Raw genomic sequence first — 26,055 nt, 5'->3', positions numbered from 1 at the left:
CCTCCTATACTGTCAAACAATTTCCCCGTCACTCGACGGAGTCATGGAGAACGTCTCTACTGAATACATTCAGAGGTAAACACTAAAACATCACAGAATTGTTCGCTAGATGTATTTCTGCAACATATCGTATGCACGTGACCAAATGCAAGTTGCTGAATTTGTGAGCGATGTTCACTGTTATCATTCTGTTACTTTTTGCAGCACGTGCCATATTCTTGCAGATCACTTTTTCAAAAATATCACAAAAGAACAGTAATGTGCGGTGGACTTATGAGTATAACATTACATTACAGCGTCGTGCCAGGTGATGAGGGTGATGAGAAGTTTAAGAAAAATGACGACATCTTATTCTACAGGTAATTGGTGTTACTCATATATTAAAACATACGCAATCTAATATATACTGTATATCAGTCTTTAAACAAGTAGGACATTCATTGAAAACACTGAATATATTGACCAGTCTGCTAGTAATATAGTGGCATATGTTAAACATAGTTATAGTTGTTGATTGTTGAACATTGAACTCCTACAGGCGACAGAAAGATAAAGCAGTGATTCAGTACTTTGCCTTCTTGGAGACTTTAGTACTAACAGATAGAGGGGTCAGTCTGGAGCTCTGTAAGCAAGACTCTCAGGTGCACTACCACTCCAACACCCTTACCTTCTGTCGTGTACCTAGACTTAAAGTTGAATTATGTGAAATGCAACCACAATTCAAAAACAATTCAAGGAATTCTTTTGTATTCACAGAAAAAGAACCAAAAAGTATTCTTAAAGTTTTTTGTTGTTTGTTTTTTGGACATGGCATGATGGTAATAGCATTAAGAGCTCCACAGCATTACCATCTGATACCATCACTGTATTGTGGTACCACAATAGTACTTTTTTTAAGGAATACAAGAATTGTTCACACAAAAATGAAAATTCTATCATTTACTCACCCTCATGCCATCCCAGATTTGTCTGACTTTCTTTCTTCTGCTGAACACAAACAAAGATTTTTGGAAGAATATCTCAGCTCTGTAGGTCCATACAATGCAAGTGAATGGTGACCAATACTTTGAAGCTCTAAAAAGCATATAAAGGCAGCATAAAAGTAATCCATATGACTTAAGTGGTTTAATCCATGTCTTCTGCAATCCAATCGGTTTTGAGTGAGAACAGACCAAAATATAACTCCTTTTTCACTCAGCGATTAAGGCTCTGGGTTACTGACCAGAAGGTTGGGGGTTCAAACCCCAGCACCGCCAAGATGCCACTGTTGGGCCCTTGACCTTATCTGCTCCAGGGGCACCATATCATGGCTGACCCTGCGCTCTGACCCTAGCTTAGCTGGGATATGTGAAAAAAAGAATTTCACTGTATATGTGCAAATGTATAATGTGTGACAAAAATAAAGGCTTCTTCGATGCTTCTTCTTCATCAACTGTCTCCTTGGCGATCATGATTTCAAGCTCGATTACACTTCCTAGCGCCATCTAGCGCCCTGCGAATAGGAAGTGTAATTGAGCTTGATCATGATGGTGCCTAGAGACTGCAATGGCAAGATATACAGTGAAAAAGTTTGGTCTGTTCTCACCCAAAATCGACTGAATCACTTAAGAAGACATGAATTAAACAGTGGCAGTCATATGGATTACTTTTATGCTGCGTTTGCGCGTGTTTTGGAGCTTCAAAGTTTTGGCCACCATTCTCTTGCATTGTATGGACCTACAGAGCTGAGATATTCTTCTAAAAATTCTTCATTTGTGTTCAGCAGAAGAAAGTAAGTCATACACATCTGGGATGGCATTTAGGTAAGTAAATGATGAGAGAATTTTCATTTTTGGGTGAACTACTCCTTTAACTGCAGTGACATGTAATGTAGATGATTACACATACAGGACCATTTTTATGTGCATATTTGTTATAGAAACTTGATTTAGAAAGACTTTGGACAAAATATTGAAAGTTAACATTGAAAGAACAGAAGCATTACACCTCACAGGACTGGCTGTGTCTTCAAATATGGGCGACCCAAAATGGAATGGTCAGAGTTTCTATCGATGAACTACAGCCAATAAAACCACGGTACCAGGTTTCAGACGTTCTGATTGGAGAGCTGAAATATGACCGGTAAGCCATCAATTTAGAAATGCTCCTTTCGGATAAAACGAAATTATAAAGGACTCTCTCTATCCTAGCACTATACATTGCCATAGTATTATTTCTTTGACAGGCTTCGAGTTCAATGGAAGAGAGAAAGCTGTGTGTGTCTAACTTGGGGTCTGGGACAGTACCAGCTCCTCATTTCAGCTTCACCTTTTAGACTGGAGGTTTCCTGTGATGCAGAAGAGATTGTCACACTCAATCCAGGAAACAGACTTTACTTTGAGACTCTGCAGGATCCAACAAAAAAGTATTACAGACTTAAAATTTGTGTCATTACTTGCACCCATTTGTTAACAATTAATGCTGGTTTTGATTTAATAACACCAACTTTTAACTTCTTTCAGGTCATCTTCGAGTTCATGTCAGGTGAGAAAACGTTTTGTTGAGAGTGAGAGTGCATTCTACTTCAGAATGATAAATAGCTTTCTTGTGTGAAAAATCTTGCTATTTCATCTCAAAGGGTGAGGAAGATCCATATGTACTGTGGAAGGAAACATTCAGAAAATTTCAGGACATCAAGGCAAACGGTAAACATTCATTGCCACAGAATACCTTAAAGGGATAGTTCACCCGAAAATGAAAATTCACTCATCATTTACTCACCCTCATGCCATCTCAGATGTGTACAACTTTCCTTCTTCTGCAAACACAAATGAAGATTTTTAGAAGAATATCTCAGCTCTGTAGTTCCATACAATGCAAGTGAACTGTGGCCAGAATTTTGAAGGTCCAAATAGCATATAAAGGCAGCAAAAAAGTAATCCATATGACTCCAGTGGTTAAATCTATATCTTCAGAAGCAATATGATATACGTGGATGTGAAACAGATCAATATTAAGTCCTTTTTAAGTATCAATTCCGCTGTCACATTCTTCTTTTGTTTTCGTCAATTTGCATTCTTTGTGCATATCGCCACCTACTGGGCAGGGAGGATAATTTATAGTAAAAAAGGACTTACATACTGATCTGTTTCTCACCCACACCTATCATGTTGCCTCTGAACATATAGATTTAAACACTGGAGTTGTATGGATTACTTTTATGCTGCCTTTATGTGCATTTTAGAGCTTTAACATTTTGATACCCATTAAATTGCATTGAAATATTCTTCTAAAAGTCTTTGTTTGTGTTCAGCAGAATAAAGAAAGTCATAGTTATCTGGGATGGCATGAGGGTGAGTAAATAATGAGATAATTTTCATTTCTGGGTGAACTATCCGTTTAAAGATGAAGTGTGTCATTACTGGGCCTTCATCAATAAATAATCACTGTATTCACACAGATTCCTGAAAACATCCCTCATCTTCAATTGGTCGTACAAACAGATAGTCCTGTCTTAAACTCACACCATTGGTCGAGTCAATGTTGATGTATAGGGCTGGATGGCCCACTCAAAGAAATGTTTTGATAGCGCCACAGTGTTACACTTTTAGGTTAAATCAACCTACAAATGGCATACTTATAGTTGACTGCATATTAAGCTGGGATACGAGAAAGAATTTTAACATTGAAAAAATACTGTACCCCAGCAATACCCTAGCAACCACCATGAAGACCTAGCAACTACATAGCAAATGTAAATATTTTGTAAATAGATTTTAGTTTTGCTGATGCCTTTAATTCAGGTCCCAGTTCTGTGGGTATGGACATACGTCTCCATGGATTCAGCCATACATATGGTCTTCCTGAACATGCCGATACTCTGCTGTTAAAGGACACAAGGTAGTGTACTTTGTAACATTCTTGCCTAAAGTATCTCAGAAGCATTCAAAAACTGGTAGTGATAGAGATACAGTTCATACTTAAAGGATGCATAACAGAATACAATCTTTCCTAATATAATTTAGTTGTCATCTTCAACTCTTTTTCTACTTTACAGTGTCACAGAGGCATATCGGCTGTACAACTTGGATGTGTTTGCCTATGACATCAATAGCAGGTTGGGCCTTTACGGCTCTGTTCCTCTCCTGCTTGCCCACAAGCCAGAGAAAACCATTGGAGTGTTCTGGCTGAACGCGTCTGAGACTCTGGTTGATATCCAGTACAATCCAAAATCAAACAAGGTGAAGTCCTATTAGATTCTATTCAGACTCTTTTGTCCAAGTCTTTGCTGTAAGTAAAACTTTCTGTCCTGGTTAAAATACTTTCTTCTATTCCAGTTTAAAATGCAGACAAACTATAAGTCAAAAAGCCATTCTAAGGTTGATTTATTTGTAAAGTGTAAACAATGTGGCTCTGTAGCACTTTCAGAAAACAGTAGAATTAGCAAGATTAAATTAATAAGTATGCATTTTTCAGATCCTTTTTGTCAGCAGTCTCAATTGTACTGTTGTAATTGTTTCTTTTTATTATTTACACAGGAAGAGGATGAACCGTCAGGGAAGACAAGGAAGATCACCCCTCAGACTGATGTTAGGTGGATATCAGAGAGTGGTGCAATCGACTGTTTTATTTTGCTGGGACCCACACCTGCCCATGTGTTCTCTCAGTACGCTCAACTTACAGGTAGCACTAGCAACCAAACATTCCCCAAATAATATTAACCCTTGTGTTGTGTTCGTTTGTGCTAACACCTTTTGTGTTCCTGGTCAAAAATGACCGGCCTACTAAGAATAGTAATTATGACAGGTTTTGTACTTCTTTTTTTTTTTATTTTTTTTTTACATATTTAAAAAGTATCACTGTCCTTAAATAAAAGACAGTTTTTTTGCATGATCAGTCATATTTTCAAAATCAATGCCAAAATTTCAAAATTTTTGCCAGGGTATGCAAACTTTTGAGCACAACTGTATGTAATAAATTAATAACCACTTGCTTGATCTAAACAAAATAGGTGTCATTTTAAAGCTTAGAATCTGGACTTTACAATGCATATAGCTGAACCTACCAATTCTTAAAGAAAGATTTTTAAATGGCTGACAAATTAGCACTGTTACCACAATTATATTCAGAGGTGGTAAAAACATAAAAAAGATGAGATGTTCATGTGTTATATATCATTGGAAAAGTCTCAATTAGTAAAATACAATGAGCAAATTTGTTTCACTTAGAGCCCAAACTGCAGTGAGTATTAGTGAATGAAATTCCCACTGACACACATAAATATAATAAACAGGAGTATATTTTTGTCACGTTTATCCTTATTACTATACATATAACATAGACAATTACATACTGTAACTTACAGAAGACTATCCCAATTCAAATGAGCCCAAAAACAACATAATATGATAAGTAGATCTTGAAACATTCCTCAAAGAGTGTACATGGAAAGACAGTGCACAAAAGGACACTCAACACACGTTTTATTTGTGTGCGTGTGTGTGAGTGAGTGCACGCACATGTCCGAGGACTTTGTGCGTGCAAACACACATCCACATTTGTGCTCATCTAAAGGTTTGGGATGCTCCTGAACACTTAATATGTCTGTATTTTGTAGTCTAATCCATTCCCAGTCACTTTAGACTTTAGTGTTTTCAGATGCCCTGTGTAAACAAAGTCATAGAATTTTATTCCATCTGGATGAAATAAACTGAAGTTTTCAGAAAAAAAAGTTAATTAGTCAGTTTTGACCAGAACACAATATAAGGGTTAATGAGGACGCCACAAAGACTTAATGGAAGCACACTTCAACCAATGATATTTTCTTCAGTCAATGAAGTAAAGTTTCAGGAGTATTAACAATGAGACAATCAATTCTTTGGGTGTTTTTCCAACTTCAAGCTTATCATGTCCCAGGGGAAATGTTTTATTACAACTGTTTTTGTATTAAGTTCAAACTACCAGGCCTTCATCATTTATTTTCAAATAACCTTTATGTATAGATTTTACTGTTTTAGCCTAGACCCAGAGTTTCAATATTAAACTATAAAAATCCATTATAAAAATACAATCTAAACAAAGATTAAAGTAAACATAAACCACTTCAATATGTATTATTTCTGTATATTTATAACTGTCCCACAGTTATGGTGTCATTTCCACCACACCAAACAATATTTCCTCCTAAAAAACATTTTTTTCAAAGGTTAGTGTACTTACAACCTAGCAGACAAAAATGTCAGTGAAGAGCATGCTTGAGATATGAGACAAGTAATGTTTGAAGAAAACAAAGAAAATTCTATGTAAATATCAAGTTGTAAACAGAATATTTTATTGGGCATCATTTCCCTGTTATTTTGGCAAATTATGTAAAAATGGTGAAAATTTTATTTTATTGTGTATATTTATGATATATTAAACGTTAGCTATGAAAGTAGCCTTTGAAAGAAAAAGGAGCATGCCATTTTACTTTTAAAAGGTTAAAAATGTAATTTCTATCACCGTCATTTCCACCACGGAATTTGATTAAACACAATACAGGATTTGAGATGTGCTGGAAATTTGGTAATTTTTATGACTTTCAGATAAATGACAAAAACAGCATAAATCTCCTGTGTTGCATGTACATACACTGTTGGACGTTGTTTATAGACAAATTAAGAAAATTAGTGAGAGTATGAAAAATGTTTAACCTCTTCCGACGGTGGGTCCAATAGTGGGTGCTATGTCACGAAAAAGTTGCGTTCCAGAAGAAAAAGCATGCTAACAAATCATCGGAAATATATGTTAAATATATTTTAATATGTGTTAGCGACTATCGAAATATGTGTTATCGACTATTGATGATAAAATGTTACACGCCATCACAAAGGGGAGGATCTCCGCTTTCTAATGGCACCTGACACCTAGATACCTCTGAGTGGACTAGCTTCAAGTCCACTCAGAGGCCGAGATATTCGATGAAACAATGGGGCGGTGCATAAACGAAAAATTAGACTGAATGTCAATGGACGAGCACATCTGTGAGGGCTAAAATGCAATAGGGTACCACCTGCATTTTGTGATAGAGAAAAAAATTTGTAGTACTATCTGCCATCTAGTGGAATAAAACAAGACTCTTTGGAGGGAGATAGAGTGAACAGAACCATAATTACATGATTACAAATTTAGGACAAAAAACAAACAAAAAAACAATTCATTGTAAGATTGTAAACATATACAGTATGGAGGGGGGTTCTGAAAAATGACACCAATTTTTGGGGATTAGTCCACAGTATGTATAAATGTTGAGCTTTTAAATTTCAGTGAGAAAAATTGCAGACGGCAGCCCAAAAATGCCCCAGAGTTGAAGAGGTTTTAAACAACTTTCTAGAAGTCCACAGTGCTGAATGTGTCCAAAGTTGAAATCATGCATTATTTTGTAATTTAAGTATACTTTACCCTTTAAAAATTGTGCCAACAAATGTAAACAAAAGTTCCTTTATTATTTCTCTGCTGATAGGTTACCAGGCTCTTCCTCCACTCTTCTCTTTGGGATATCATCAATGCCGCTGGAACTACGAGGACGAGGCAGACGTGAAAGCTGTGGATGCTGGATTTGACCTCCACAGTATTCCCTATGATGTCATATGGTTGGACATAGAGCACACAAATGGGAAGCGCTATTTCACCTGGGACTCCAAGCTCTTTCCCAATCCAGCAGAACTACAGCGCCACCTGCAGGAGAAGAAGAGGAAGGTAGAGTGTGAAAACTATGTTTGATTTGTCCATTGTTCGCCTCTCATTATATGTTTCATCATGCAGGCAGAAACAGCTTTGAGTGGTTTATAAGTTGAGCAATCTCCAGTTAGAAGTTTTTTATTAATGTTTATTATATGCCTGTTTAGTTGGTGGTTATAAGTGACCCTCACATCAAGATTGATCCTGACTGGTCATTTTTTTGTGAAGCTAAAGAAGGTGGCCATTTTGTGAAGAACAGAGAAGGTGCTGTGTATGAAGGAACATGTTGGCCAGGTAAGATCTAATCGAAGTATATTCTCTCTTCCAGTCCAAATACATATACTGTAAATACTTTGAACAGGCAAGCACCACTCACATTTTCTTCAGAAAATTTAGAAATTCTGTTGATTTCTTTGTTGCTCCATCAGGTGAATCCTGTTATCTGGACTTTAGCAGCTCAAAGACGAGGTCATGGTATGCCAGACAGTTCTCTCTAAACACATATGAAGTGAGTCTTAAATTTTGGTTTACTTTTCGCTTTTTTTTAGTGTATTACTTGCTAGAAGTTGCGAAACACTGTTAAGTTGTTGGTAGGCATATTTATACCTACAAAACAATGCCATGGTTCTGTGCTCCTCTAGACATCTGTTTTCTGTAAATCCATTTGTGCATCAGGGGTCAACTGAATCTTTGTTCGTGTGGAACGACATGAATGAACCTTCTGTCTTTAATGGGCCAGAGCAGACAATGCCAAAAGATGCAGTGCACCATGGAGGTTGGGAGCATAGGGAGCTACACAACCTGTATGGGTTTTATCAGGTCAGCTCAACTAATTCAAACTACCATCATTCAGGCATTTGACGGAGAGATGGACCAAGAAAATACTTTTTTTTTTTTTTTATTATTTTCACAGCATATGGCTACATTTGAAGGATTATTAACCCGTTCAGGTGGCATGGAGAGGCCGTTTGTGCTTTCACGCTCTTTCTTTGCTGGGTCTCAAAGATTGGGTAAGAGCTGAAACTCAAACAAAACAGAAATGCCATAGACATAACACTATATACATTTTGTTGATGGAGACTGAAGCTCCATAGAAACAGTACTGTTTATGTCACAGGTGCAATATGGACTGGGGATAATGTTGCTACTTGGGAGTACTTGAAGATTTCAATACCGATGCTGCTGTCGCTGAGTTTGACAGGAATACAGTTTTGTGGAGGTTAGAGCAAGTAATAAAGTGACATGGTGCTGCAAACAGAATTGTTTTTTTAAAAACATACAGTATATTTATACTCTGTCATATGAAACTGGGTGTAACTAAGGTTGGAATGGGTCAATCTTTTTGAGCGTTAATATTTTTAGTGACTTGTCTTTAAAGCGGATGAGCTGGACGTCGTCATGTAAATTTTTGTTTTTAGTGTGTTGTGTTTAGCATGATTTTTCTAACAAAACATTTTATTTTTAGACTGTCAGCTCGGTAAAATCCTCTCCAAGAAGTTTCATCTCCAAATTCATCGTCTTTATAGCACTACCGCTAAAACAGTCAAAGCCCTGCTTTTGTAAAATATTCAACATGTTCTACAATCAAACCTAAAGAAAATCTCAAATTTTTTGTGAGGACTATAATAGTTTTGGGCAAAAAAATGTTACAATTATATAGTTATATTGAAGGGCTGTGTGTACCGTCAAAACACCATATTCTTTAGAAATTCATCTGATCTGTGTCTGGTGAACATAACCCAAAACCAGCCTAATTATACAGGGTTCATTAAAGCTGAAGTGTGTAATTTCCGCACCACTAGTGCCACCAAATGGAATTGCAAAAATATATATATTTTTTTCAAACAGCTTTCCCAAATACACCCCCTATCTGCCATTGGTCAAGCAAATATATAGTCTTTCCCAAGGTGTTAAAATGGATATGACAAGTTTATGTAGGTTTGGTCTTAGCGGACTAGATCTGCTAACATTGCTGCTGCTGCAGAGCAAGTACATACATAAGACATGCTATGTTGAGCATGTAAGAAATGCTGCTGCTGCTGCTGCATAATAGAGCACAACTGTCTGGTTCCGGAAGTAAAATCTCATAAATTTTTTCTATAGACTAATTGATTTCCAACTTCAACATGAGCACCAAGGTTGTTCATCGATGGTATATGCTTCAGTTGAAGCCATCCGTCTGCGTTATTTCAACTTCATTGTTTAAAAATCTTGTTTGATAGTGGAATTCTTGGTAAACAACAACATTACCCATGGTCCAGCAGAGAAAACTTCACCAATCAGAGAACCACGGCCAACCAAGACCGCGAAACGTGCCTCGGAGCTGATGCACTGTGAATGACATAATCGAGTCAGTGTCTCTTCATCCTTAAACTGCTTATCTCTTTGTACACATCGGAATATTTAGCAATAAACATAAATATATTGTTTCTATACTTATAGTTAACAACTTAAAATCAATAGTTTTACATATTCCCTTTGTTTTAATTCAATTATATCTTTCGCAATGCTTCATAGGGTTTTAGTCAGTGCCCTCATGAAAGATAGTAAGCACCTTTGTCTTTTTGTCAGATTTTTAAATACTTGTTTGCCTCAAAAAAAGTTTGTGATGTTGTGATTTACCTCTGAGTGGGCACTGTTGCGCTCTATTCGGCATACATAAAATCCCCTTGAAGCTGATCTAGACGGGTGGTGCTGGGGAGGTGGAGGGTTTCAAAGAAAAACTCTGAAAGCCTGTGGCAGTGAAACTGCAAAAAGCTAAGACAATTTAAACGTTTAGACAAAGAGAGATTACGCAAGGCAGTTGGCTAACAGATTTCATGTTCAAAGGACCTAACTATGCGGCATGTTGATTTTCAAGACTGAACTTGAAAGGATTTTAACATCGTAAAAGTTAAACACTTCAGCTTTAAAAGGGTCATGCCATGCCTAATCAGTCGATTAAATCTTTTGATTGCGATTAATCACATAATTTTTCGTAGTTAATCGCGATTAATCGCAGATTTTCAAAGTGCTGACATTTTTCTATATGTAATTATTTTCTTGTCTAAATGCAATTATTTCCTTTTAAGGAAAGAATGTAAAAAAATATAATATACAATATAATGCTTTATTGACATTTTCCTAACAAAGAATTCCACAGTATAAAGACAGAAATGCACCAATTTAAGTAATCTTAAACATTTCCCAAAGTCTAAGTGGGAGGTTGACTGATTGAAAGAACTAGTCCCCATAGGCTGCATCTTCATTGCAATGGGTATTTAATCTCTTAAACTCTCATCCTCCACAATTTTAATTAGCCGGCAGACTGTGGCTATCCGCATTGCTGCAGCAATCGTGAAGCCACGTTTAGGATTCGCATCAGGGCATCATTGCCAGCGTCAACCACGGCTTTGATCTCAACATGAAAAACGGTGCAGACAATGTCTCATTCTGCATGTTTGTGATAGTTAAGTCTTGACCTGCTTCAGCGGTAATTAAATTGCACCTTTTAGAGGCTGCAAAGTACTTGCTTTGCAAGTCCCATCTGGGCTCGTTTTGTACATGCAAATAGAGTTAGGTCCTTTCCCATTGCTGTTGTGTGTGTTATGTCCATTAGTGTAGTGACTCTAGGAGGACACATCGCAAAGGTTCTGCCCTAGTCCCACCAGTGTTTTGCTGGTTTATGCTTTATTACCGTTAAATGTGTTAATCGCGAAAAAGAAAAATGTACTCGTTAAACATTTTAAATTAATCTCATGTGTTAACATGTTAATTTTGACAGCTCTAAATATTATTAAAGATTTATGCACAAAAAAAGAGTCTCAAATTTTCAAAACATGATAATTTTCCAACCTCTCACTGCTTACCGCTGCTGGGTGGACTAAGGAAGTAATAAGGTAAACTTGGCTTTGTTGTGTTGTTGTGGAGGCGGTTAGATGCAAATGTCTACCACAGTGTGACATCATAATGTGGAGGAAGTAGAGAACGAGTCATTCTGGCAGCTTGGCTTCAACAAATACTCATTTTGCATTGAGGAGGAAGTTTTGAGTTCTGAAACTTACAGAATGGTTTTATAGTACAATGACCTCTTATACTGTATGTCAAAAGATCAAGGAAAATGTGATTCTTCATGACATGACCCCTTTAAGTCGACAAGTAGTTCAGACAACCTGCCAACTAGCCTGTTTGAAAATGTACTTCTTCCCTAGCGTACAGTGTTCCCCCACTGATCACATATATAAATGTGTAGCTGATGTAGGAGGCTTCTTTCAGGATCCGGATCCTGAGCTGCTGGTCCGCTGGTATCAGGCAGGGGCTCTCCAGCCATTTTTCAGAGGACATTCAGCTAAAGTCACCAAACGCCGTGAACCATGGCTGTTTGGGAATGATGTCACCTCTGCAGTCCGTTCTGCTATTCAGCAGAGATACTGTCTCCTGCCGTACTGGTACACTCTGTTTCACCAAGCACACACATCAGCCCTGCCTCCAATCAGGTAAAGCACTTTAATCTACAGAATATCATTTAGCAAAACTCATCTGAATGCTGGTACAGTATAACAGATTTAAGACCTGTTCACACCAATTCCGTGACAATTTTGTGAGACGGACCTCTGACGGAAGGTCTATTCACACCGAGTCCGTAAACAAATGAAAGGAAAAACTATTTCACCCCTGTACAGTAGGTGGCGCTGTTGCTGTTCTACAAACATTTATACCAGTCTCCTGCCTGCACCTTCAGCTGTTAGAGATTAATATATTGAAATCTGTTAAAGTGTTTCATTATGTTCTTTCCAGTAGTGTAGTCGCCATATGCCCACCTATCTTTCTTAGGATTTTGCATATGCCCTCCTAAAATAAGTTATAAGTATGGCCACGAGTAGTCTTTTGACCAGGAACTTTTTCAGCCTAATAACATGATGCTGCAGCACTGTTGAGTGATTTGTGTTTGTTTTTTGTTTTTTTGTTTTTTTTAAAGTGTACAGATATTATCTCTAAATGCGCACGGAGCTACGGGAGTTGGGAGCACTGGCAAGACAGACAGTCCAACAAAGATGATCCACTAATCAGAATGTTCATTTCAGACTTGATTGGATATTGGCTAACCAATCATATTTTCCGTTTCAGTAAGGGGCGGGACATTTCCAGGTCTGATGCACAAGCATCCCTGGAGTGGGCCTAACCATAATTTGGGCTGTAAATGTATTTCCCTGCTAAATGTAAATATATACACTTAAATTGATCTTATGCAATTAAACTTTGTGAAAATACAGCATGCTATTAAACCCGTGCTAGTTTTTGATTCTCCTCGCAAATGCTGGACAACTGTGTCCCGTAACTATATCAAATGTCTTTCTTTTTTTGCCTTTTACTGCTGTCGGTGGTGCCTTTTTCTTGTGATATCAAATAATTACATTCATATTTCTAAGTAGGAAAACAATTTCACTAAACACAGAAACATTATAATAGGCTACACAAATAAAACAACCATTAATTCTTATGTAGGCTATGGTAATACAAGATATTGTGTTAACGTGAACATTACTACACTCATAAATGCTATACAATGCTTAACAATTTATTGCATATTATGAATGTATTAGTTTATTAATTAGAGTAATTTTCATAGTAGCCTATTGAAAGGAACATTAATAAGACCTATACATTTAAATACATATTTAACATCAAGTTACTATACCATAGTACTTAGTTGTTCTTTACACCATGCCAGCAAAAAACTTACCCTGATATACATTGTGTAAGTTCACGTGGGCCTATAATTACAACAGCCAATTATTTTTTTAAGCAAAAAATATATTTCTTACACATTTTACATATGTACTCTGTATTAATATAAATATATGAATTTTAGAGACTGGGTGCATGTTTTATAAAAAAAAAAAAAAAAACATTAATTCACAAGCTTCATTAATTCACAGTATGCCCACCTCTTCAGACACTACTACACCACTGTTTTTTTCCATGGCGTTGATGCATTTTGAGGAGTATATAATCTGTATTTGTTATGCGACTTAGATGAGTAAAGAGCGCTGTTGCATATTTATTTGCACATGTATTTTGCTACGAGTATATTCCAAACAGACTCCCGAACAATATTCTCTTTTTATAATGTCTGGATTAATGACTGGATAATATAACACAAGGTACACTGATAAAAATACATGTGGAATAATGTACATTAAGAATAACAGTAGGCTATAGTATAAAATAGGATGCATTATATTAAAAAAGTGCTGTGAAATAGTATTTGCCTGATTTTCTGTTTTTGTTTATATCTCATACTAAATTGTTTAAAAAATTCAAACAAAATCTAACTGTGGAGGCGAGGGCATGGCCGAGCGCTGTTCTGAGGAGATGAATGGAAAATTATTGCCACCTGTGCTTAACATCTGTCTTGTGCTTCAGTGAGGAGTGATTGGGGCTTTTAAGGAAAGAGGACAGCAGCATTTGAGAGAGAGCCCAGCTGAGAAGCTATTCGTGTGTGTTGGCCGATGCTGTGTGCTTATCTGAACTATTTGAGTCTGAATTGAAGCTGTACCATTGTGCTGTTAAGCAAATGTGTTTTTGTTTATATAATAAAAAAGTTTCATTCCTGAGTAGAATCGCCGTCTCCCGCTTCCTCATTCCTTTGAAACGTTTACACTGGTGCGGAAACTCAGGACTGAGGAAAATACTTTGTCATGGAGTCCTCATCATTGACAGAAGTCATCAAGACCTTTGCTGGCATCCACCAGACTCAACACCAGGTCCTCCTGAAGCTTCAAGGAGTACAGGAGCAACGTTTCGAGGCGCTTCTGCAAGTCCAGGTGGAGGACCAGTGGGTGTTCCAGAGCTTGCTGCCGCAGGGATCTCTAACAGCGACACCAGCTGTGGGACCACCACCACAAATCACACTGGCCAAGATGTGTCCCCAGGACGACCCCGAAGCTTTCATGGAGCTGTTCGTGCGGGCCACTGCGGGGTTGGGGAAGGCACAGCTCGCAGCTCAACAGCTGCTGGTGGCTAACCTGCTGGAGTATCCAGACCTGAAGTGAGTCATCCTACAGCAGGTCGTTTGGAACACCGAGCAACATCAGCAGCACTTTTGGGCGCTGACCTACAGGGAATCTGGCCATCCATTCGCTCAGCAGCTCCTGAGGTGGTTGCTAGCGGAGGGCCGCGACGCCGGAGGAATTGTCAACTTGGTGGTGCTGGAGCAGTTCATCGATCTGCTGCCCAAAAGGACCATGAAGTGGGTCCGGTGCCACCACCTGTCGTCGCTGGAGGATGCAGTCCACCTGGCTGAGGACCACTTGACGGCATATCTGGGAGACGGTCAAGCTTTCTCTCTCTCTCTTCTCCTGCTGTCTCTTCCCCTCCCCAACCTCGCCCCATTCCCGTCCCTGCTTCCCGGAGACGGGGGTGTATTCCCCCACATCCCACTCCGTGGGCCCATTCCAGGCGCCTCAAACCACCACCCCCCTGGGTCTCCTTCCCTTTTCTGCCAGGTTGTAGAATCTGTAGCCACAGGTGTGGGGGGAAAGTCTGGGCCGGTGTGTTGCCACTGCGGGGAGCCGGGCCACTTCCAAGATCAATGTTCAGCGATGGAGGTGGCCGTGTCGGTCCGGGTCCCCGATGTGCCGCATACCGCCCCCGACCGAGCAGGGATGTACCAGGTACCTGTGAGTATTCAAGGGGGTACATACCAAGCCTTGGTGGATTCGGGTTGTAATTAGTCCTTGATTCACCAATGCTTGGTTCAACAGGAGGCTTTGGGTACAGCGTGCAAGGTGAAGATGAGGTGTGTGCATGGCGACGTTCATAAATATCCCCTAGTGCCTGTGTCTATTCAATTTCAGGGGCAAAAATATAGAATGGAGGCGATGGTTAGTCCTCGTCTCACCCATCCGCTGATTTTGGGTACGAATTGGCCTGCATTTCAGTAGTTAATGGGGGGTTTATGTGCGGATGAGTCCTGCACCAAAGTGTCTCGGTGTGTGGTGTGCGATTCGCTGGCTGGGGAGGCGCAGCCGGGGCCGTCTGTGTCAGGATGATGCAAGGGAGCTCCCCCCCACCCCCCCCCAGAAGTTTCCCTGATGGCGATTTCCCTCTGGAGCAGACGCAAGACGAGAACCTAAGGCACGCATTTGATCAAGTGAAAACGATTGATGGTCAACGCCTTCACAGAGATGTTCGCAGGTGGCGTGCAGCATGCCGTGAATGTCAGCTGGTGAATCTGCCAGCCACCCCAGGAGCACCTCTGCGCCTGCTTCCTTTGATTAATTACCCCTTCGAAAGAATTGGTATGGACCTCATTGGGCCGTTAGAGCGGACGGCACGTGGCTATCACTTTGTGTTGGTTCTGGTGGACTACACAACACGATATCGGAAGCAGTGCCTCTATGCATCATTTCAGCACGTAGTGTTGCGGAGGCACTCTTCAGAATAATCTCCCGAGTGGGGATTCTGAAAGAAATCCTCACTGATCAAGGCACTACTTTTACGTCACGTACACTACGCGAACTGTATGAATTATTAGGTATTAAATTGATTCGGACAAGCGTGTACCAACTGCAAACAGACAGTTTGGTCGAACGGTTTAATTAAACCTTGAAGAATAGGATTCGTAAGTTTGTGTACGAAGATGCTCAGAATTGGGGTAAGTGGCTTGAACCCCTGTTAGTTCGAGAGATCCCACAAGCCTCCACGGGGTTCTCCCCGTTTGAATTATTGTATGGGCGTAAGCCTCACGGTGTCTTAGACGTTGTGAGGGAAAATTGGGAGGAGGGACCTTCATCCAGCAAAAACAAAATTTAATTCTTGACCTGAGAGCAAAACTCCACACATTGGGTCCCACACAGGGAGATTAAGTCCTTGTATTACTACCCATGTCAAGAGCCCTTTGAGGTCACACGGCGAGTCGGTGAAGTCGATTATGAGGTAATGCGTATAGATAGAGGTGGAGCCTGTCAGATTTACCACTTTAACCTCCAAAAACTATGGAGAGATGTAGTCCCCGTGACTTTGGCGACGGTGGTCCCGGACAGGGAGGAGCTTGGTCTGGAGGTGAGTTTAAAAATCAACAATTGAGTCACCCCGGTTCCCTGTGGAGACCAGCTCTCACCGTCCCAAATCACAGAGGTTGCCAGGTTGCAAAGAGAATTCTCCAATGTGTTCTCGCCTCTTCCCAGGCATACGAATCTCATACAACACCATATCGAAACGTTCCCAGGGGTAGTGGTACCGGTTACCCGAACACAAAAAAAGGTAGTGCAGGAGGAATTGAGGGCTAAGCTTGACATGGGGGTAATAGAAGAATCCCTCAGTGACTGGGCCAGTCCAGTAGTCTTAGTCCCTAAGAGTGACGTGTCGGTCCGGTTTTGTGTGGATTATAGAAAAGTGAACACGGTGTCAAAGTTTGATGCGTACCCAATGCCTCGCATTGACAAACTGCTTGATCGGTTGGTATGCGGCTCATTTTTATTCGACACTGTATTTAACAGGTATATCGGCATACTCCCTTGAATCCCATGTCCTGAGAAAAATGGCCTTTTCCACTCCGTTCGGCTTACACCAATTTGTAACGCTTACGTTCAGATTGTTAGGGGCCCTGGCGACGTTTCAGCGGCTCATGGACAAGGTCTTCCACCCACACGCTGCGGCTCAGCAACTCTACAAAAATGACAAAAAGCTCTTATCTCATTGGTCAGTCAGTTTTCATCGCAGTCCGAATAAAACAGACCACTCCATAAAAATAAAAAAAACCTTTGGCTTGTCGGTGGATGATTTTTTGGACTCGGTATGAATAACACCATCAGAATATATTGTTCCTGTTAAAAAGCTCATTCGGAACGAACAGTCGCACCGAACAAATGGACTTGGTGTGAACAAGCCTTTATGCTTTCAAGAATACCTAATTACTTTGCAAAGGTAGCTTAAACTGTAACAAATTCACTAATGATCGTCCATCAACAAATTGTTGGTGGGCTCATTTCATACGAGGATCTAAACATTTTTTTTGTAGAGGTGCTGTTTACACACAGACCACATTTACATGCACATAGTTTTCTGATTAATAAGGAGCCCTTAAGAGGACAGGGTGGGAATTTTATTTTATTTATTTTTCTTTTTTTGCGGGCCCTCGCAATAAGTTTTGCGTTCACTTGCAATAGTTTTGTGTTCCCTCACAATAAGTTTTGCTTTCTCTCACAATTAATTTACCATGGTTTTACTGCAGTAACCATATTTTGACCATGCTATTTGTAGTGAAAGCACAGTGATAATACAGGAAAACGAAAACTATGGTTAAAAAAAAATCAAAATATTGTGGTTATTATGGTTTTACTATTCAAATTCCATAGTCTGACTATGGTTTTACTATAGTAATATTGTAGACGGAAATCAGTTTCTATAGTAATATTGTTGTAACCTTGACTGTTGTAGGCTAACCATGTTTTGTTTTTGGTGGAAATCATGGTTTTTCTATAGTAGTATTGTAGAATCTATGAAAAGTAAGTTAAGTAATCAAATCGTTTCTTTTTTTTGGGCAGAATCCATGGCTGCAATACAGTATACTATATCCATAGAGTACCCATGGTTTTACTATAGATTAACCATGGTAATTCTTGTGAAAACCATAATAACCAGAAAATTATTATTCTTATTACCATAGTTTTCTTTTTCCTGTATTATTACTATGATATTACTATGAATATCAAGGTTAAAATATGGTTACTATAGTAAAACTATGGTAAATGTATTGGGAGGGCATGCAAAACTATTTCAGGAAAACAATTGCCACCCTGTCCTCTAAGAGGCTCCGTAGATTAAGAACTAACTGCCTTAGAAAAAAATATTGGTTCAGAATGTTTTTTTTTTGTCCAGTCAGATGTTGATTGTTGTCATGGTTTTCTCTGAATCTTTGCATAGTTGAGCCAAAACTGTCTGTCACAGGACAGATCATAGTCTGAGAGACTATGCTATGGTCATAACCCAATTCTACATTTTTAATTTGCAGTGCAGTATCTGGTTAAGTCTTCATTGTGAAAATAATGTTTACATGCTTCACAGCTATTTTAATATTCCTGTATAGGTTACATGTAATCAGTATATTCCAAATAAACTAAGATATTCTTGGCACCTTTCTTTCCGGCTATTCTCTTCTGGAAATATTGGAGATGCTCACTCTTCCCACTTATTGCAATGTAATTAATTCAAATCCTAAAATCCCATTTATGTCCTTAACAATTGAACAGAAGGGCAAAAACGTAGGCCATGACACTGTAGGAATGTTTTTCCATTAAATATCATTTTCAGTTATTGTGGATATTCCGAATTCTGACACAGAATATGCCAGCTGTCTTATTCAGATTTCTAGAAACCACAATATTTGCTGAATTGGGTTATAGCAGTCAGGAATATTGTTGGACATTGTGTTGTTTGTCTTTTTTTCTATATTTTTTTTTAAATATTTCTATATGTGTCCTGCAGACCTCTTTGGATAGAGTTTCCTAAAGACCCAAGCACATATGCTGTGGAGAACCAGTACATGATTGGTAAACATGATATGATCCACAGTGTAATAACAGTAATGTCACTACAGTACAGGTGCATCTCAATAAATTAGAATGTCGTGGAAAAGTTCATTTATTTCAGTAATTCAACTCAAATTGTGAAACTCGTGTATTAAATAAATTCAATGCACACAGACTGAAGTAGTTTAAGTCTTTGGTTCTTTTAATTGTGATGATTTTGGCTCACATTTAACAAAAACCCACCAATTCACTATCTCAAAAAATTAGAATACATCATAAGACCAATAAAAAAAACATTTTTAGTGAATTGTTGGCCTTCTGGAAAGTATGTTCATTTATTGTATATGTACTCAATACTTGGTAGGGGCTCCTTTTGCTTTAATTACTGCCTCAATTCGGCGTGGCATGGAGGTGATCAGTTTGTGGCACTGCTGAGGTGGTATGGAAGCCCAGGTTTCTTTGACAGTGGCCTTCAGCTCATCTGCATTTTTTGTCTCTTGTTTCTCATTTTCCTCTTGACAATACCCCATAGATTCTCTATGGGGTTCAGGTCTGGTGAGTTTGCTGGCCAGTCAAGCACACCAACACCATGGTCATTTAACCAACTTTTGGTGCTTTTGGCAGTGTGGGCAGGTGCCAAATCCTGCTGGAAAATGAAATCAGCATCTTTAAAAAGCTGGTCAGCAGAAGGAAGCATGAAGTGCTCCAAAATTTCTTGGTAAACGGGTGCAGTGACTTTGGTTTTCAAAAAACACAATGGACCAACACCAGCAGATGACATTGCACCCCAAATCATCACAGACTGTGGAAACTTAACAGCAACTTGGGCTATGAGCTTCTCCACCCTTCCTCCAGACTCTAGGACCTTGGTTTCCAAATGAAATACAAAACTTGCTCTCATCTGAAAAGAGGACTTTGGACCACTGGGCAACAGTCCAGTTCTTCTTTTCCTTAGCCCAGGTAAGAAGCCTCTGACGTTGTCTGTGGTTCAGGAGTGGCTTAACAAGAGGAATATGACAACTGTAGCCAAATTCCTTGACATGTCTGTGTGTGGTTGATGCCTTGACCCAAGCCTCAGTCCATTCCTTGTGAAGTTCACCCAAATTCTTGAATCGATTTTGCTTGACAATCATAAGGCTGCGGTTCTCTTGGTTGGTTGTGTATCTTTTTCTTCCACACATTTTCCTTCCACTCAACTTTCTGTTAACATGCTTGGATACAGCACTCTGTGAAAAGCCAGCTTCTTTGGCAATGAACGTTTGTGGCTTACCCTCCTTGTGAAGGGTGTCAGTGATTGTCTTCTGGACAACTGTCAGATCAGCAGTCTTCCCCATGATTGTGTAGCCTAGTGAACCAAACTGAGAGACCATTTTGAAGGCTCAGGAAACCTTTGCAGGTGTTTTGAGTTGATTAGCTGATTGGCATGTCACCATATTCTAATTTTTTGAGATGGTGGGTTTTTGTTAAATGTGAGCCAAAATCATCACAATTAAAAGAACCAAAGACTTAAACTACTTCAGTCTGTGTGCACTGAATTTATTTAATACACGAGTTTCACAATTTGAGTTGAATTACTGAAATAAATGAACTTTTCCACGACATTCTAATTTATTGAGATGCACCTGTATATACAGTTGGACTTTTTACCCTTAGCAGTCTAGTGTCATTTTCCATTTTAATTCTAACTAACAGACATTTTCATTTTCAGGCAGTGCACTCCTTGTGTGCCCTGTGACTGACCCTGGGGTCACAGAAGTCAAAGTTTTGCTGCCAGGGTCTGATGAGGTAAGCCTTTAATTGCATAAGAACTGTAATATGTGGGTCATTGTTCAAATCAAGTTGTTCAAGGTGATGAAAATGAGAAATCTTTTGAAAATCTAGTTTAAAACGTGTCAGGTTTGTAAAAATGTAATCTTTGTGTCCATGTTTGTTTGATAAATATTTGAAAAAAATGTCTTGCATTTTCTTCAAAAAAATTATTTACTTTAAAAATGTCAAGTGGTGTAACTATCAAGTAAAAGGTATTAAAAAATACCTTCCTTGCACCTTGAATACACATGAGTGTACTCAACTAAATCATTAATAAAAACATTCGAACATATTTTTCATGGTAATTATTATTTTTTTAAAAATATCATGAATTTTTGAGTAATGACTGCATGACCTGACTTTGATTTGGTGGACAAAAGTTTTTCGAATATTAATAATATATTTAAACATAATTACTTCAAATATTATTCCAAACTACTTATGCTAACATTTTATTTTTCAAAAATAATTTGATAATAATATACCCTAGCTTTTAATGAATTGTAATAGTTTATTTATTTGTTTATTTTTAATGTATCCAGATGGTTACACCACTTAGATATTTTTGACTTTAAAAGGAAACAATATAAAAATGACTTTGAACTCAATTGAAACAAATTCATCAGAGTAGAGGTGTGTTCAATTGTTTTTATTTTTTTCTGTATTTTTGAATACCTTAAAGGGATAATACACCCCAAAATGAAAATTCTCTCATTTACTCACCCTCATGCCATCCCAGATGTGTATGACTTTCTTTCTTCAGCAGAACACAAACAAAGATTTTTAGAAGAATATTTCAGCTCTGTAGGTCCATACAATGCAAGTGAATGGTGGCCAGAACTTTGAAGCACCAAAAAGCACATAAAGGCAGCATAAAAGTAATCCAAACGACTCCAGTGGTTAAATCCAAGTCTTCAGAAGCGATAGGTGGTGGTGAGAAACAGATTAATATTTAAGTCATTTTTTACTATAAATCTCCACTTTCACATTGTTTTTCATTTGTTTATGGCGATTCACATTTGTTCATATCGCCACCTACTGGGCAGTGAGGAGTATTTATAGTAAAAAAAGGACTTAAATGTTGATCTGTTTCTAACCCACACCTATAATATCACTTTTGAAGATATGAATTCAACTTCTGGAGTTGTATGGATTAATTTTATGCTGCCATTATGTGCTTTTTGAAGCTTCAAATTTCTGGCCACCATTCACCTATATTTTATGGACCTACAGCGCTGAGATGTTCTCCAAAAGAAAGAAAGTCATACACATCTGGAATGGCATAAGGGTGAGTAAATTATTTTAATGATAATTACTAGGTTGAACTATCCCTTTAATAAAAATGGACAAAAAAAAAATAAATGAGCATCAGTTCATTGACCCGTGTACATATTACTAAATGTTTTATGCATGTCTTTGGAATGATACTATTTGTAAGGGTTGTTTTGTGTGTTTGAAAGCTGTGGTATGATGCAAACACCACTGAGGTACACAAAGGAGGCAGAACTGTGGATTTCCCAGTGACTCTGAGCACAGTGAGTGGCTTTCCGTCTCAGATCACATCTCCATCACTGCTATTCAGTTGTCAACATCTGCTTATATTTGTGGTAGGTACCCGTGTTCCAGCGTGGGGGGACAGTGGTGCCTAGGAGAGCAGGTTGTGGGTCGAGTACAGCTGACTTACAGCAGCATCCAATAACTCTCACTGTGGCCCTGGACTCTAAGGTGACCAGGCTTACACCAAACTTAACCACATGACAATAAAATAGCCCCTTGCAAAAGGTTCCTTCTGTTAAAGGGGTCATGACATACTCTATATATATATATATATATATATATAAAAAAAATTGTATTATCTTCCCTGAGGTCCACTTAGAATGATAGTAAAGTTTTTTTGCACCAAACAGTCATAATTTATTATTTCAAAGAATACCATGGTACCCCAATGGTACATGTGTAAAAACATAGTATTACTATGGTATAACTATTGCACCATGTCCACAATTACAAAAAAACATAAAAAACATGGCATTACCATGGGACATTTTGGAACTTTTTTCAAATCAAACATTCAGCAAACCTTTTTTTTTTTATATATATATTTCGACACACACACATGCATGCACGCACATACACACATATACTGTAACTAGATTATATACAGACTATATTTTTATTTATAACAGGGCAATGCTGATGGACTTCTCTATCTAGATGATGGCCACTCTTTCAGTTACAGAGACAGGATGCAATTCTGCTTGCGCCGTTATAGCATGCGGGCAGGCAAACTTGTCAGCAGGTAACTCTTGAACAACATCACTTTATCACTTTTTTCATTTTCCTTTTATCCTCAGATATACAGATATACCTCAGATACTCTACTTGCATCACAAAAAGAAATATGTTTTTTAGTATGCAATAATACAAGGTAGACAGGTTATATATGAATGTACAGGTACATCTCAATAAATTAGAATGTCGTGGAAAAGTTCATTTATTTCAGTAATTCAACTCAAATTGTGAAACTCGTGTATTAAATAAATTCAGTGCACACAGACTGAAGTAGTTTAAGTCTTTGGTTCTTTTAATTGTGATGATTTTGGCTCACATTTAACAAAAACCCACCAATTCACTATCTCAAAAAATTTGAATATGGTGACATGCCAATCAGCTAATCAACTCAAAACACCTGCAAAGGTTTCCTGAGCCTTCAAAATGGTCTCTCAGTTTGGTTCACTAGGCTACACAATCATGGGGAAGACTGCTGATCTGACAGTTGTCCAGAAGACAATCATTGACACCCTTCACAAGGAGGGTAAGCCACAAACGTTCATTGCCAAAGAAGCTGGCTGTTCACAGAGTGCTGTATCCAAGCATGTTAACAGAAAGTTGAGTGGAAGGAAAAAGTGTGGAAGAAAAAGATGCACAACCAACCAAGAGAACCGCAGCCTTATGATTGTCAAGCAAAATCGATTCAAGAATTTGGGTGAACTTCACAAGGAATGGACTGAGGCTGGGGTCAAGGCATCAAGAGCCACCACACACAGACGTGTCAAGGAATTTGGCTACAGTTGTTGTATTCCTCTTGTTAAGCCACTCCTGAACCACAGACAATGTCAGAGGCGTCTTACCTGGGCTAAGGAGAGGAAGAACTGGACTGTTGCCCAGTGTTCCAAAGTCCTCTTTTCAGATGAGAGCAAGTTTTGTATTTCATTTGGAAACCAAGGTCCTAGAGTCTGGAGGAAGGGTGGAGAAGCTCATAGCCCAAGTTGCTTAAAGTCCAGTGTTAAGTTTCCACAGTCTGTGATGATTTGAGGTGCAATGTCATCTGCTGGTGTTGGTCCATTGTGTTTTTTGAAAACCAAAGTCACTGCACCCGTTTACCAAGAAATTTTGGAGCACTTCATGCTTCCTTCTGCTGACCAGCTTTTTAAAGATGCTGATTTCATTTTCCAGCAGGATTTGGCACCTGCCCACACTGCCAAAAGCACCAAAAGTTGGTTAAATGACCATGGTGTTGGTGTGCTTGACTGGCCAGCAAACTCACCAGACCTGAACCCCATAGAGAATCTATGGGGTATTGTCAAGAGGAAAATGAGAAACAAGAGACCAAAAAATGCAGATGAGCTGAAGGCCACTGTCAAAGAAACCTGGGCTTCCATACCACCTCAGCAGTGCCACAAACTGATCACCTCCATGCCACGCCGAATTGAGGCAGTAATTAAAGCAAAAGGAGCCCCTACCAAGTATTGAGTACATATACAGTAAATTAACATACTTTCCAGAAGGCCAACAATTCACTAAAAATGTTTTTTTTTATTGGTCTTATGATGTATTCTAATTTTTTGAGATAGTGAATTGGTGGGTTTTTGTTAAATGTGAGCCAAAATCATCACAATTAAAAGAACCAAAGACTTAAACTACTTCAGTCTGTGTGCATTGAATTTATTTAATACACGAGTTTCACAATTTGAGTTGAATTACTGAAATAAATGAACTTTTCCACGACATTCTAATTTATTGAGATGCACCTGTATGTATTTAGAGAGTTCAATACGCTATTCTTCTTGTCCCCTGTGTTTTTAGCTGTGCAGATGATAAAGGCTTGTTTGTCTCAGATGACAAAGTGGAATCAGTGGTCATTCTTGGTCAGAATAGTTCGAAAAGGAAACCTAAGCTCAAATCAGGTGAGCAAAGGTCAATAGATTACTTTTGCTGTTCTTTTGGAATGCTTTTCTCAGAGAATACATGAATGATGAGATATAAACCAGAGAGTGTTTATTTACTAAATCTCCTGTTACTCTTTTAAAGGTGCAAGAAAGACTCCAGTCATGTTTAGGTTTGAACCAAAACAACGTGTACTGACTTTGAGTGGCCTGGGCCTGGGAATACACCAAGACTGGGAAATAACAATATAGTGGATCTTTTATTTTTAAAATTGTATTAGTTTTATTTTTTATTTTTTATGTTTTGTTCATTAAAACAAAGCAGCCAATATTTAATGCAGTTTTTAATGAAAAATGGAATATAAGCCATTTTTCCTTTGCCAGACTTAAATGAAATTGTAAATTATAACATTATGGCATGATATTTTGTTTTCAAAATAGACAAAAACTTGATTTGGAAAAGAAAACACTTGATTTCTAAATAAAGAATTCTCAATGAGAAAAGCAATGTGGGGTTTTTATGATCTGTGTCAATGACAAAATTGAATATTGAACAATATCCTCAATATTAGAGTCATTAATTATCATTAAAATGATAAAATGTCAGAGTCCGTTTTATTAAGTAAGGTTAAGCCTGCTGTAGTTATGCTGAGAGTGCTTAATGCTGAACTCCATTGAGAACAGGTTTAGAGGCTGTGAATGCCTTCTGCTGAGGCAGGCCATCTCACTGGTCTCTCTTTGCAGGACCACTCTCCTTTGTGTCATCCTACAATAATGGCACGAGAGCACAACTATCGACAAATACTCATTGTTTATCAGCCAATGGGAGCAGTCCAAAGGCTGTGGAGGTTTGTGTATGTATGTGTAGG

General features: G+C 38.5%; 1 protein-coding gene across 1 annotated transcript; it reads left to right on the top strand.

Annotated features, from left to right (window-relative positions):
* The first annotated feature begins 16 nt into the window (after window positions 1–16).
* On the top strand, window positions 17–25,677 carry ganc (glucosidase, alpha; neutral C). Its single transcript, XM_051722166.1, has 24 exons — window positions 17–75; window positions 297–359; window positions 539–641; window positions 1,994–2,121; window positions 2,225–2,404; window positions 2,502–2,523; window positions 2,618–2,684; window positions 3,783–3,879; window positions 4,037–4,220; window positions 4,518–4,662; window positions 7,481–7,716; window positions 7,866–7,992; window positions 8,127–8,206; window positions 8,374–8,517; window positions 8,612–8,708; window positions 8,816–8,917; window positions 11,930–12,173; window positions 19,168–19,232; window positions 20,920–20,996; window positions 22,481–22,555; window positions 22,632–22,745; window positions 23,207–23,319; window positions 25,107–25,207; window positions 25,332–25,677. Exons 1-24 carry the CDS (start codon window positions 44–46, stop codon window positions 25,436–25,438), a joined length of 2,703 nt encoding a protein of 900 aa, XP_051578126.1. The 5' UTR covers window positions 17–43; the 3' UTR covers window positions 25,439–25,677.
* Window positions 25,678–26,055: the final 378 nt, after the last annotated feature.

Source organism: Myxocyprinus asiaticus, chromosome 17 (assembly GCF_019703515.2).
Source record: "Myxocyprinus asiaticus isolate MX2 ecotype Aquarium Trade chromosome 17, UBuf_Myxa_2, whole genome shotgun sequence".
Classification (NCBI taxonomy): domain Eukaryota; kingdom Metazoa; phylum Chordata; class Actinopteri; order Cypriniformes; family Catostomidae; genus Myxocyprinus; species Myxocyprinus asiaticus.
Note: the sequence above shows the minus strand (reverse complement) of the source record. Positions and strands in the feature narration are given on the sequence as shown.